Here is an 11,161-nt window from a genome sequence, read left to right on the forward strand (position 1 = left end):
AATTTAATCACAGGGCAGACAGGTGAGCAGCACATGACCCCTTGTCAGATAAGGCAGTGGAATAAGGATTGACCCACAGAGGAGGACACTCGGGCTCTATTGCTCGATGACAATGATCTCTTCCAGGCACAGAGGACGAGCATCCATTGCTCCCATATTTGCAACAGGAGAACAGCAACTGTTTCTTATCCATTAAGAAAAAGAAGCCAAGTTTCCTCTTTGGGGAGTATCCAAGCCGAGGCTATAAAAAGGAAGCCTCACGTTTTGAACACTAGGGTGGGATTCCAAAAGTCATGATAAACACCAAACATGCAGTTCAGCAGACTCCAGAGTCCAGAAACATCTCCACACATGGTCAGATCACATGGCAACTGTTGCTTCTGGTGTCGAAACATGGAGCTGGTCAGTTTCCCAGTTACTCCCCTGGCAACCATGAAGTCGTACAAGCTTCTCTTGACTTGCACACCAGCTTTCGGCCAAACCTGACTGAGGGCCTAAAGGAACCAACTGGGAAGGTCACAAACTAACAGAACCAAGATTCACGCTAAAGAACAACGGCTGGAGCAGTGAGCCAAAGCGAAAAGCCCTCTCCCTGTGGTCACCTGACTAAGAGTCAGTGAAACATCAGTTTGTTCTGCAGCCCCAGGCTCCAAAAGAGAGGCATCCAGATGTCTCTTCCAGCTCAGGCTGCATGTGGAGAGAGCAATGAGTGGAGGGAGAAGGCAACACAGGGAAGAAGTTTCCATCCAGATTTCCAGGGGAAATTCTTCAGGTGGACAGAGGCTTGGACGAAAAGCAAAATCCGACGAATGGATGCCTGGAAGGTATGAGGAGTTATCCGTGTTGTGTTCTCTGCGGATTTAAAAATGAAGCACAAGGGTCCTCAGAGTCAACAAGGCAGCCTGAGCTATGAAATTCTTTTCGTGATCTTGGCATCAGAACCGTATATATTCTCTCCGTCCCTCTTAGCTCCCAAGTAGAAGGACTGCAGGGAAAGGCACATCACAGCAGCACGGTCCTGGGGTAGGTGGGCTTCCGGAACCAGCGAGATGTCCCCATGGATCACCATGGCAATGCAGTATCCCTGCATTCAAAGCCCCAGTGAGAGAACAGAGTCCCTGACCCGCTGCTGGAGACTGGAGAAGGCCCGGCCGGCTGGACGCTTAGGCCAGCGCTGGCTCACAGTGACAGCCACAGGGGCAGGAGTAGCGGGAGGGCTCAGTAGAAACGCTTCCGGCTTTGGTCCTGCCACTTGTTGTACAGTATGATACCAATGACAATGGCAAATACGGAAGACACCAGCGAGAAGAAGACGATGAGGAAGAGGGCCAGGCCACTCAGGGGTGGCAACGGGGCGGTCACTGAGGAAACAAGAGGGAAGCAAGTCAGAAGCAGGGAGCCCCCCAAGTCGGGAAGGGATCCAAGTCTCCAGTTTCTGACACTCATTTCTGGGAGCCAGAGGGCAGACAGATGCCCCCCTTGCCAGGTGCCTCAATTTAAAAACTGAGCAAACTGCTCATCTGTAACATGGAGACCGCTGGAATGGCAGGAGCGCGTGCTCCATGCTCTTCAGGGGAAGAACACAGAAAGGAGACGGCCCAGCAGGCTGTGGGTGCAAGTCACCTCAGATCTCCCAGGCACAGTGACCTCCTCCCCAGCCACAGGGACCATTTCCCGGGATCCCCTACGCTCACCCTCAGGCAGCTTCATGTTGTCCACCGAGGGCAAGAACACATCTCGATGCAGCTTCTCCTCTTCTGGGGTTCTTTCCACCGTCAGCTCAAACAACTTCAGGGAGATGACGTCATGATTATCTAAAGGGAAAAAGCACCAGGAGGACCCAAACCACCTCAAAAAGAGGGATCTTGGGAGTATCTTGGTTCAAGCTTCTGATCTACAGCTCATCAGCAGTGACTTTGGGTTTTTTTAGAAATTTATTTTATTATTATTATTTTTTTTTAAGATTTTATTTATTTATTTGACAGAGATAGTGAAAGAGGGAACACAAGCAGTGGGAGAGGGAGAAGCAGGCTTCCCGCGGAGCAGGGAACCCCATGTGGGGCTCGATCCCAGGACCCTGGGATCCTAACCTGAGCCGAGGGCAGATGCTTAATGACTGAGCCACCCAGGCACCCCTATTTTATTATTTTTTTTAAGTAGTCTCTCCATCCAGCGTGAGGCTTGAACTCACGACCTCGAAATCAAGGGTCAGATGCTGTAGCAACTGAGCCAGCCATGTGCCCCACCAGCAGTGACTGAAAAAAATAATGGAAACCTCTGTTTTCTTTCATCTGAAAATAAGGATAGGGAACAGGGAATATTCTACATTACTCAGGATTTAAAGTTTTTATCAACAGGCACGCATTACCTGTATAGTTAAAAAACTTAGACATCATGCAAGCACTAAAGCCCACCTTGTATGTAAAACCTTGGAGCAGAGCGAGGGAAGGACACAGTACCACCGCTTCCCTTCCATGCGGCCGACACGCGCAAGCAAGATAGGAAAGGGCCTCATGGCAGCTGATTAATGGGCCATGAGCAGGGCATGGATATTGGCATGGCACACACCGCCCTTCTGGACAATGACTAATTCTCTGCTGCTGCTTGTAACTGTCACCCTGAATCTCACTAAGAACTACTAGAGAAAGAATCAAGGAATTAGGGACTCCATTCTTTTTTCTTTTTATTTTTTAAGATTTTATTTATTTAAGAGAGAGAGAGAGCACAAGCAGGGGGAGCAGTGGGCAGGAGAAGCAGACTCCCTGCTGAGCGGGGAGCCCAAGGTGGGGCTCAATCCCAGGACCCTGAGATCATGACCTAAGCCAAAGGCAGACTCTTAACCAACTGAGCCACCCAGGCACCCCTTTTCTCCTCTCTTTTTAAAGTGTCATTATAATCTCATCGATTCAAACATATCTGATGTGTTGCAAGACATTGAACTTGTACCTCTTATAGATGCTCAACACGACCCATCTTTCTCCAGTGGGAGCCTATTCAAGTTGGCTCTTGAGCCCTTTTACATGAACCCAGAAGTTTTTGATTATCTTCCTTGCTTTCCTGGGAAGTTCCCAGCTTGTCCATTTCCTACCTCAGACCGGGCATCAGGAAGCTCTTGTTTCCTTTAGCAGGAACTGGTATTAACAGACCACAAATCTGAATGGTAGGGGTGCTCATGGCTACCAGGTTGGTTACTACAGACTGGATTTCTTGCCATTTTTTTTTTTTTCATTTTAACATATATTTTATTTAACCCAATATATTCAAAAAACTATCATGTCAACATGCAAATGATATAAAAATTATGGATGACATTATTTTTAAGATTTTATTTATTTGAAAGAGAGGGGGAAAAAAATGAGCAGGGGGAGGGGCAGAGGGAGAAGCAGGCTTCCCGCTGAGCAGGGAGCCCCATGCGGGGCTCAGTCCCAGGACCCTGGGAGCATGACCTGAGGCGAAAGCAGACGCTTAACGAGTGAGCCACCCAGGTGCCCCACGGATGACATTTTATGTTCATTTTCTAAGTCTTTGAAGTCTGGTGTGTATTCTATATTTACAGCACATGGCAGTTTGGAACGGCCCTATTGCAAGTGTCCAGTAGCCACCTATAACTAGTCGTTACTATATCAGATAGTGTGGCTCTAGATCATTCTTCTAGTTGACTTCTAAGACCTATGTTAGGCCATAAATAAAATCTTTAAAAAAAAAAAAAAAAAAGGGCGCCTGGGTGGCTCAGTTGGTTAAGCGACTGCCTTCGGCTCAGGTCATGATCCTGGAGTCCTGGGATCGAGTCCCGCATCGGGCTCCCTGCTCAGCGGGGGGTCGGCTTCTCCCTCTGACCCTCCTCCCTCTCATGCTCTCTGTCTCTCATTCTCTCTCTCTCAAATAAATAAAATCTTTAAAAAAAAAAAAAAAAAAAAAGACCTATGTTAGGCCCAAAGGAAACTGTGATCCTCACAGTGCAACACTATAGTGCAAAACAGATTTGCACAGGGCACTTTCTGCCCTTTCTGCTCTCAGCTGAGGAACTCTACTTTGGAGTAATAATTTGGGGACCCCTCAACCATTCATTCCCCAAACTCCTTCCCGACTTGTGTCTTCCTAGCACACTTTGTCTTGACTTCTGGCAGAAGAAGAGAGAAACTATATCATGTTCCCACTTTTTTCTTCCTCACACCTAAATAGACATCCTTTGAACCAAAAAACTTAGAATTTTTGTATATGGGGGGGAAATCCATCAATTACTACCTCACGTATTAGGATTATTCCAACTGCAACCTCTGTATGGCTCCAGGCATGGTAACCAGAAGCCCTGGTACACCATTTCTCTGTGATTCTCTCCATTCTACCCTCTTCTGTGATCTTCATCCTCCAGCTGGTGGCAAGATGGCTGCCCCAGCTCCAGATAAGTGACCCTCAGTTCCTTCCCAAAGAAGGAAAAGCACCATGTCTATTAGTAGGATGGCATCTACTGCTGCTTAGACTCTTAGAATCTTTAGCAGACCCCGATAGGAAAAAACTAGATTAGCCTTCAATTAGAAAAATGTTTTTGCTGTCAGGACTGTTTAAGCCACGAGACAAGATAAAAAGCTGGGGCAATGCTCCTCACAATGTAGGGGCATCAAAGGCTGGGACAACTGGAGTGTGTCCTCAGCCATTTTCTTTTCTTTTTTTAAAGATTTTATTTGAGAGAGAGAATGAGATAGAGAGAGAGTATGAGAGGGGCAGGGTCAGAGGGAGAAGCAGACTCCCCGCCGAGCAGGGAGCCCGATGCGGGACTCGATCCCGGGACTCCAGGGTCATGACCTGAGCCGACGGCAGTCACTTAACCAACTGAGCCACCCAGGCGCCCCTGTCCTCAGCCATTTTCAACAATCCACTGCATAACAATAAGATGCCAACAGGGCACCTAGGTGGCTCAGTCAGTTAAGTGACTGCCTTCAGCTCAAGTCATGATCCCAGGGTCCTGGGATTGAGTCCCGCATCAGGCTCCCTGCTCCGTGGGGAGTCCGCTTCTCCCTCTCCCTCTACCCCTCCCCCCTGCGGCCTGGACACAGAGGACCTGTACACACGACACGTTCAAAAGTCTGAGCACAAACAGGGCCCAGGGGCGGCAGTTAGTAGGGGGACGGCAGAGTCAAGGAACTCAAGGAAGAGCTTTGTTAAGAGAAGGGGAATGCGGCCCTCAAGGAGGTGGACGGGAAGGAACCAGACTGCAGAAGGGGCACCAGACATCGCAAGGCACAGAACTCCAAACACGGGCTAGAGGAGCTGGCCTGACGAAGACGCAGACCCCGCTTTCCGTTAGCACCAACCGTCTCCTAGAGCCAACTGCACTAGGAGAGCCTCGGCCCGAGCCGGGGAGGGGGCATTGAAGGACACCAGAAGCCAGAAGAGCAGCACAGTCTGGGTACTCGCTTCCCACAGCTCTGCTTGGCTGGCTGTCCCCTCTGAGAAGCCTCACTAAGGCCCGGCTCTCGAGACGTGACCTCAGTCAGGACAAATAAAGAGTGCGCGTGACAGTACCCGAGAGGTCCCCAGTGATGGAGGAGGTGCCAAAGTAGTAGCCCCGGGGCAGACGGACCCCGGGCACCTCGATGCAGTCCCTCCACTCATGCTTGCCGTCGATGTCCATCATTATCTGGAACAAAAAGAAAAGATACCTCAGGGCCACGAAAGCAGGTGCAAGGCAGCGCATACCACCGACTGGTCCAGAAAACGAGGACTCACCGTCAAATGCCTCTTGACGTAGCGAATCACAAGGAAGGTGTCATAGTGCAGATTGCGGACAATGGCTGTGCAGCCCCCCAGCTCTGTGGGCCGCCCGTCCCGCTCATGATCATAGCTGAGGGAGCCGTTGTTCACCATGGCTGAGATATAGGGGAACACCCGCTGGGAAAGCAGGGAAGAAAGAACAGAGGACAGTAAGGAAGCGCTCGTAGGGACGCCCGTACCAACAGCAACGGGGACTGTGCACATACAAGCTGAGCCCCTTCCAGCAGACCAGACGACCACTCCGCCTCAGCCTTAGCAGCCCCTGAGAGCGCACACTCGGATGGCCCAGAAAGCAACTGATCTCTCTGTTTGCCTTCAGGAATCCTCCTTGCTACCAACCCGGGGTGGGCCTGAAATGGCTCCTCTGGAGTCTGGACTCGAATCCTTCCAGAGATCACTATTTGGCACTCACATCCATACACGGCCCAGGACTGGTGGTTTCCTTTTTCTGCATATATACCTATCTCCCCAGTTGCTATGTAAACTTCTTAAAAGAAAAAAAATCACTATACCTGTATGTCTCCACCCTCCATTCCCCACAACCTCCCTTCCCCCACCCCCAAGTAAGCGTTTTACACATAGCAGGTACTTTGAAAATACCTGTTTGATCAGGGAAATCTTTCCATTCCAGATAGCTCCTTTCAAATCCTCAACTCCTATAAGCATATGATGGATGCTAAATGGATCAGGACTGAGAAAGAGCACTGCCAGAACCAGGCTGCTGGCTGGTGTTCTCCAGCCACAAGGACTGTTCTTAGTCGAAAGACCTTCCAGCCCGCTTCAGCTTCACCTACACATAACTTCTCCCCGTAATACCCTGGGCACGTTCTCCCACTACAAGCTTCCACATATGCCACCCATCTCCCCACTACTTCAGAGGCCCTGCCTCTCCAATAGAGTTGGAGGAGCGAATTCGTCCTCAGAAATGATGGGCTGACCATTTAAGAACCAGCCTAGTGCCGAGGCGGTGCAGAGGCAGGGTGATGAAAGGAGAGGAAACATGACACATGCCACTTCTCTGGTGACTTCCTCATCGTCCTCAACAGTCAACATGCAAGGTGGAGATGCAGTTAAAATCAGAGCCTGGTGACTCTCAAGAAAACAGCCACATGGGTGTGAACAGGAGCAAATGGTAGATGGACACATAGGGAGTAAGGCATGGCCATGGTGGGTCAAGACTAAGTACCTGGACGCCTGGAGAATATCGCCTCTTCTGGGCCTGAGAGGGTCCAGCAGGTTATTATAAAAACGAGAGAGGACACAGAAGACAGGAGACCAGGTCAGAAAGAAACAGCCATGGAAGAGCTTTGACCCAGCTGTGGTGGATGAGCAAACCGATCTAAATCCCCAAACAGAACTATAGGATCCGTGGAGGGCATTTAGCAAGTCCTCACACCCCTCAAAATTACAGGCAAAACTATGTGCACAGGTAGATGCTTGTATGTTTTCTAAGGAGAGGGTCTGTTACTACCCGATTCTCAAAGGGGCCCAATAGGAAAACCTCTCTAAGGCTTTCAGAGACTTCATAAAACACACAGCGTTACACTGTCCAAGAAGGCCCCACTTTGCTTATGTCTCTGAGTCAGAAGGCCAGGCCACCTGTTTTGTCTGTACCCAGACAATAGTATTTCTGTAGCAAGGGGAGACACAGGACTGACAAATAGGGCTAAATTCTTCCAAATTCAAGATGGCGTTTACTGCCCAGAATCTCAGCATAAGCTCTTGCCCAAAGGATAAAAATCCCACCACTTGAGAGACAATAAAGTTAACTCTAATCCAAAGGGATCATTTACCCTCTAATTGAACCTTATGGACATATATTTCCAAATAGCTGTTGTCATTCTAACCTACTACATGTGGGCAAGGAAAAAGCTCCGTGGGAACACTGCAGCATGGCAGATTTAGCAAAATCATGAGGCTCGAGGATAGTTAGCTTTGACTACTGCTACAGTTCTAAGCTACTAGCAACAAGAGATACCTACACAAGCTCAGAAATGAGATATGGGAAGGATATGTGAGGGTAGAGAGCCCAAAACATTCCTTCTTCTATCAGTGAGCACCTACTAGGAGCCAGAAACTGTTCCAGATGCTGGGGGCTCATAGAGCTGACATCAGAATGGAAGAGACAAACAATAAATAAGAAAATAAAATTCTTTCAGAGAGAGAGGTGCCTGGCTTGCTTAGAGGGAAAAGCATGCAACTTTTGATCTCAGGGTCATGAGTTCGAGCCCCATGTTGGGTACAGAGACTACTCAAATAAATAAAACTTAAAAAAAAACTATTTCAGAGAGTACTAATGCTCTGATGAAAATAAAACAGGTAACATGATAAACTGATGAGGGAACAGCTCTGAGGAGACAACACCTGAGCTGAGGCCTCCATCGTTGGAGGGAGCCACCAGAAGATCTGCGGGTGTAAGAAGCATGAGGTCGGCCATATTCGAGGACCAGAAGGAGACACCAGTGTCTGAAACACAGCCGGTGAGAGAGAGGAGGGTGTGAGTTTCGGCACAAGCCAGATCACACTGGGCCTTAGAAGCCACGGTGAGTACAGGGCAAGCCTCAGAGCAGCCCCCCCACTGCTCTGTTCCTACGCCGCTGGTGGAATATGCATAGGACCACAGAAGGGTACGAAATGAGTCAGTGGGTGATCCAATTCCAACACTCCTCTTCTACAACTATCATTTAGAGCAAGGGAATTTTTAGTTTGCTGTCAAGCAATGTGCAGAAATGGGCTTCTGACAAGAATGCGCATAACTTCAGTCAATGATTAGGGAAAAGAAGGGATGAAAAATGCCCTGGGTAGCTCATTTGTCAACCCAGTACGCATGGTCAGAAGTTTACGTTGCACCTTTCAGGAAAGTGCCTGGGACAACTGTCCTTAACCCATCAGAGCCTTCCTATTCCCAAGGCTGGTGAGGCATCCGATCATCCGGTAAGAGCCAGAGGTAAGCTGGTCCCCAGCATCTCCTGGGAGAGCTTTCCAGCTGCAATCACATGTGGGTCCCTGAGCCAGAGAGTCGGGGGGGGGGGGGCAGGACACAGGATCATGTCTTTTTCAAAAAGCACCACAGACAGTCGTAATGTGCGGCCAACTTTAATACTGCACCAGACACAGCACCCCCCAGCTTTGGAGCCAGAATCTGTCGACTTCAGCAACTTGGCCTTCAACTTTTTGCCTCACACTCGTAGTAAGTCTTTAAATGCCCTCTTATTTTCCACGCCCAGTCAGGAGTTCTTAAGTGTTCCTTGGGAAGCCACTAATTTCACAGAGCAGCTCATTTTCTTTCCTTGGAAAGCAGCCTATGTATAACTAGAACCAAAGGCTGAAGATTCCCTCAGACTCGGGCAAGGTGGTAGTTTCATTCCGAATTTAAGAGTCACTAAAAATTAGGCACTCGTACCTATTGTCCAAATGATTATTGCCTGTAGAGTGAAGAAATGTTTCCAAACTTTTGTACTACAAGGCCACTTAAAAAAAAAAAAAAGACCCTCTATGTGGTAATTGTACCTTCAGCCTATCTTGACTGAAGAGAGACCCATGAACTTGTGGACCTATGGATCCTATGCTAAAATCCCACAGATCCCAAGCACACAAGTAATTGTAAACCACTAGACAGAAAAAGGAGCCCACACGGCCTTGGTAATCAGGGAGACCTGGGTTCTAACTGCAGGTATATGCTCAGAGCTGCACGACCTTGGGTGGATTACATTAGCTCCTCGAGATTCCATTTTCTCCCTGTAAGCAGGGAGAATAATACAGAGCTAGCTCGCAGGGCTGGTCATGAAGATGAATGAGATATGGGAGCCTGCCTCTCTCTCTCTGCCTGCCGCTCCCCCTGCTTGTGCTCTCTGTCAAATAAATAAATAAAATCTTAAAAAAAAAAGATCAGTGAAACTCGTTACCAACCAATACTAGTTCATGAACCAACATTTAGGAGCCACTCTCTTAGAGTTGTTTTTTCCAACCTAAGGCATAGTGCCGTGGAGGAAGCTGGCCACGTTTGCTCTCTGGAACCTAGGTATGAAGACAAGGAGCGTAGGAGAGGGGAGGGAGAGAACAGAGCCACAACAGCGACTGCCAACAAGTCTGCAAAGCGTCCCCTGGGAATGGCATTTAGTGGTGTGAACGAGAATAGCTGGCATTTTCGGAGCGCTTACTCTGCGCCAGGCACTGTAGTCAGTAATGTGCACATACCCATTCAGTTACTTCTCACAACCCTAAGAGGTAGTATCAGTATCCCCACTGCACTGGTAAGAAAACTTGTTTAAATAGTAAAACCAGGATTGGAAGCCAGGTAGTCTGGCCCCACAACCCTGGCTCAATCTCTATGTTTCACTGTTCTCAAATCAATATGGAAAAGTGACTAATATATACTGTTAGAAACCAACAAAACAAAAGCCCTAGGGCTCTAATATAACCTGAAACACAGAAATATTGCAGAATGGTTCCAGATTTTATAAAAGGAAAGGAAGAGGTGCCTGGGTGGCTCAGTCGGTTGAGCAACCAACTCTTGGTTTCGGCTCAGGTCGTGATCTCGGGGCCATGGGATTGAGCCCCATGTTAGGATCTGCGCTCAGCACAGAGTCAGCTTGTCTCTCTCCCTCTGCTCCACCCCCAGCTCGTGTGCGCATGCGTGCTAACAAATTAAATCTTAAAAAAAAAAAGGAAAGAGGGGCTCCTGGGTAGCTTAGTTGGTGGAGCATCGGACTCTTTGACTTTGGCTCAGGTCATGATCTCAGGGTCCTGGGATCAAGCCCGCATCGGGTTCCTTGCTCAGCGGGGAGCCTGCTTCTCTCTCTGCCTGCAGCTCCCCACCCCGCCCCTCACTTGTGCTCTCACTCTCTCTCTGACAAATACATACATAAAATCTTAAAAAAAAAACCTAGCTCTCAATGCAGCTCAGTCTCGATGTTTAATCACATCTAGATAACTTGCCAAAATTCTCTGGACCTAGTTTCCAAAGGAGTCTCTCTCTCAGAAAATACTGCCTCACCTAGGACTGAAAAACTAAGTCATATCCAAGCTGGAAGATAACAAGAGAATTTAAGGAGCTGTGGAATTCCTTTACTGATACAAAGATTCCTTCTGCCAACAGTAAAGAGACCAAGAGGGATCAGTGTCTTCCTCACTTGAGAGAATGTGTTTTTAAAAAGGATAGCACCATATTGTTAAATTTTTTTTTTAAAGATTTTATTTATTTATTTGAGAGAGAGAGAGAGAATGAGAGAGAGCACATGAGAGGGGGGAGGGTCAGAGGGAGAAGCAGACTCCTTGCCGAGCAGGGAGCCCGATGTGGGACTCGATCCCGGGACTCCAGGATCATGACCTGAGCCGAAGGCAGTCGCTTAACCAACTGAGCCACCCAGGCGCCCAAATAAATAAATAA

General features: G+C 48.5%; 1 protein-coding gene across 4 annotated transcripts in view; it reads right to left on the reverse strand.

Annotated features, from left to right (window-relative positions):
- Positions 1–324: 324 nt before the first annotated feature.
- Positions 325–11,161, reverse strand: part of LMAN2L (lectin, mannose binding 2 like) — a 26,934-nt gene continuing 16,097 nt past the window's right edge. For 2 of the 4 annotated variants that reach the window (XM_035001704.1, XM_035001706.1), the window contains 4 exons: positions 5,728–5,889; positions 5,524–5,638; positions 1,695–1,814; positions 325–1,361 (listed from right to left, as the gene is read on the reverse strand). In XM_035001704.1, the coding sequence (XP_034857595.1) occupies positions 1,219–1,361; positions 1,695–1,814; positions 5,524–5,638; positions 5,728–5,889 (540 nt within the window). In that variant the 3' untranslated portion in view covers positions 325–1,218. Of the gene's footprint in view, positions 1,362–1,694; positions 1,815–5,523; positions 5,639–5,727; positions 5,890–6,958; positions 6,992–8,136; positions 10,299–11,161 lie in introns of those variants that run through there. The other 2 variants (XM_035001705.1, XM_035001703.1) reach the window with 2 other exon arrangements.

This window comes from Mirounga leonina, unplaced genomic scaffold (assembly GCF_011800145.1).
Source record: "Mirounga leonina isolate KUSES-001 unplaced genomic scaffold, KU_Mleo_1.0 Mir_125, whole genome shotgun sequence".
Classification (NCBI taxonomy): Eukaryota; Metazoa; Chordata; class Mammalia; order Carnivora; family Phocidae; genus Mirounga; species Mirounga leonina.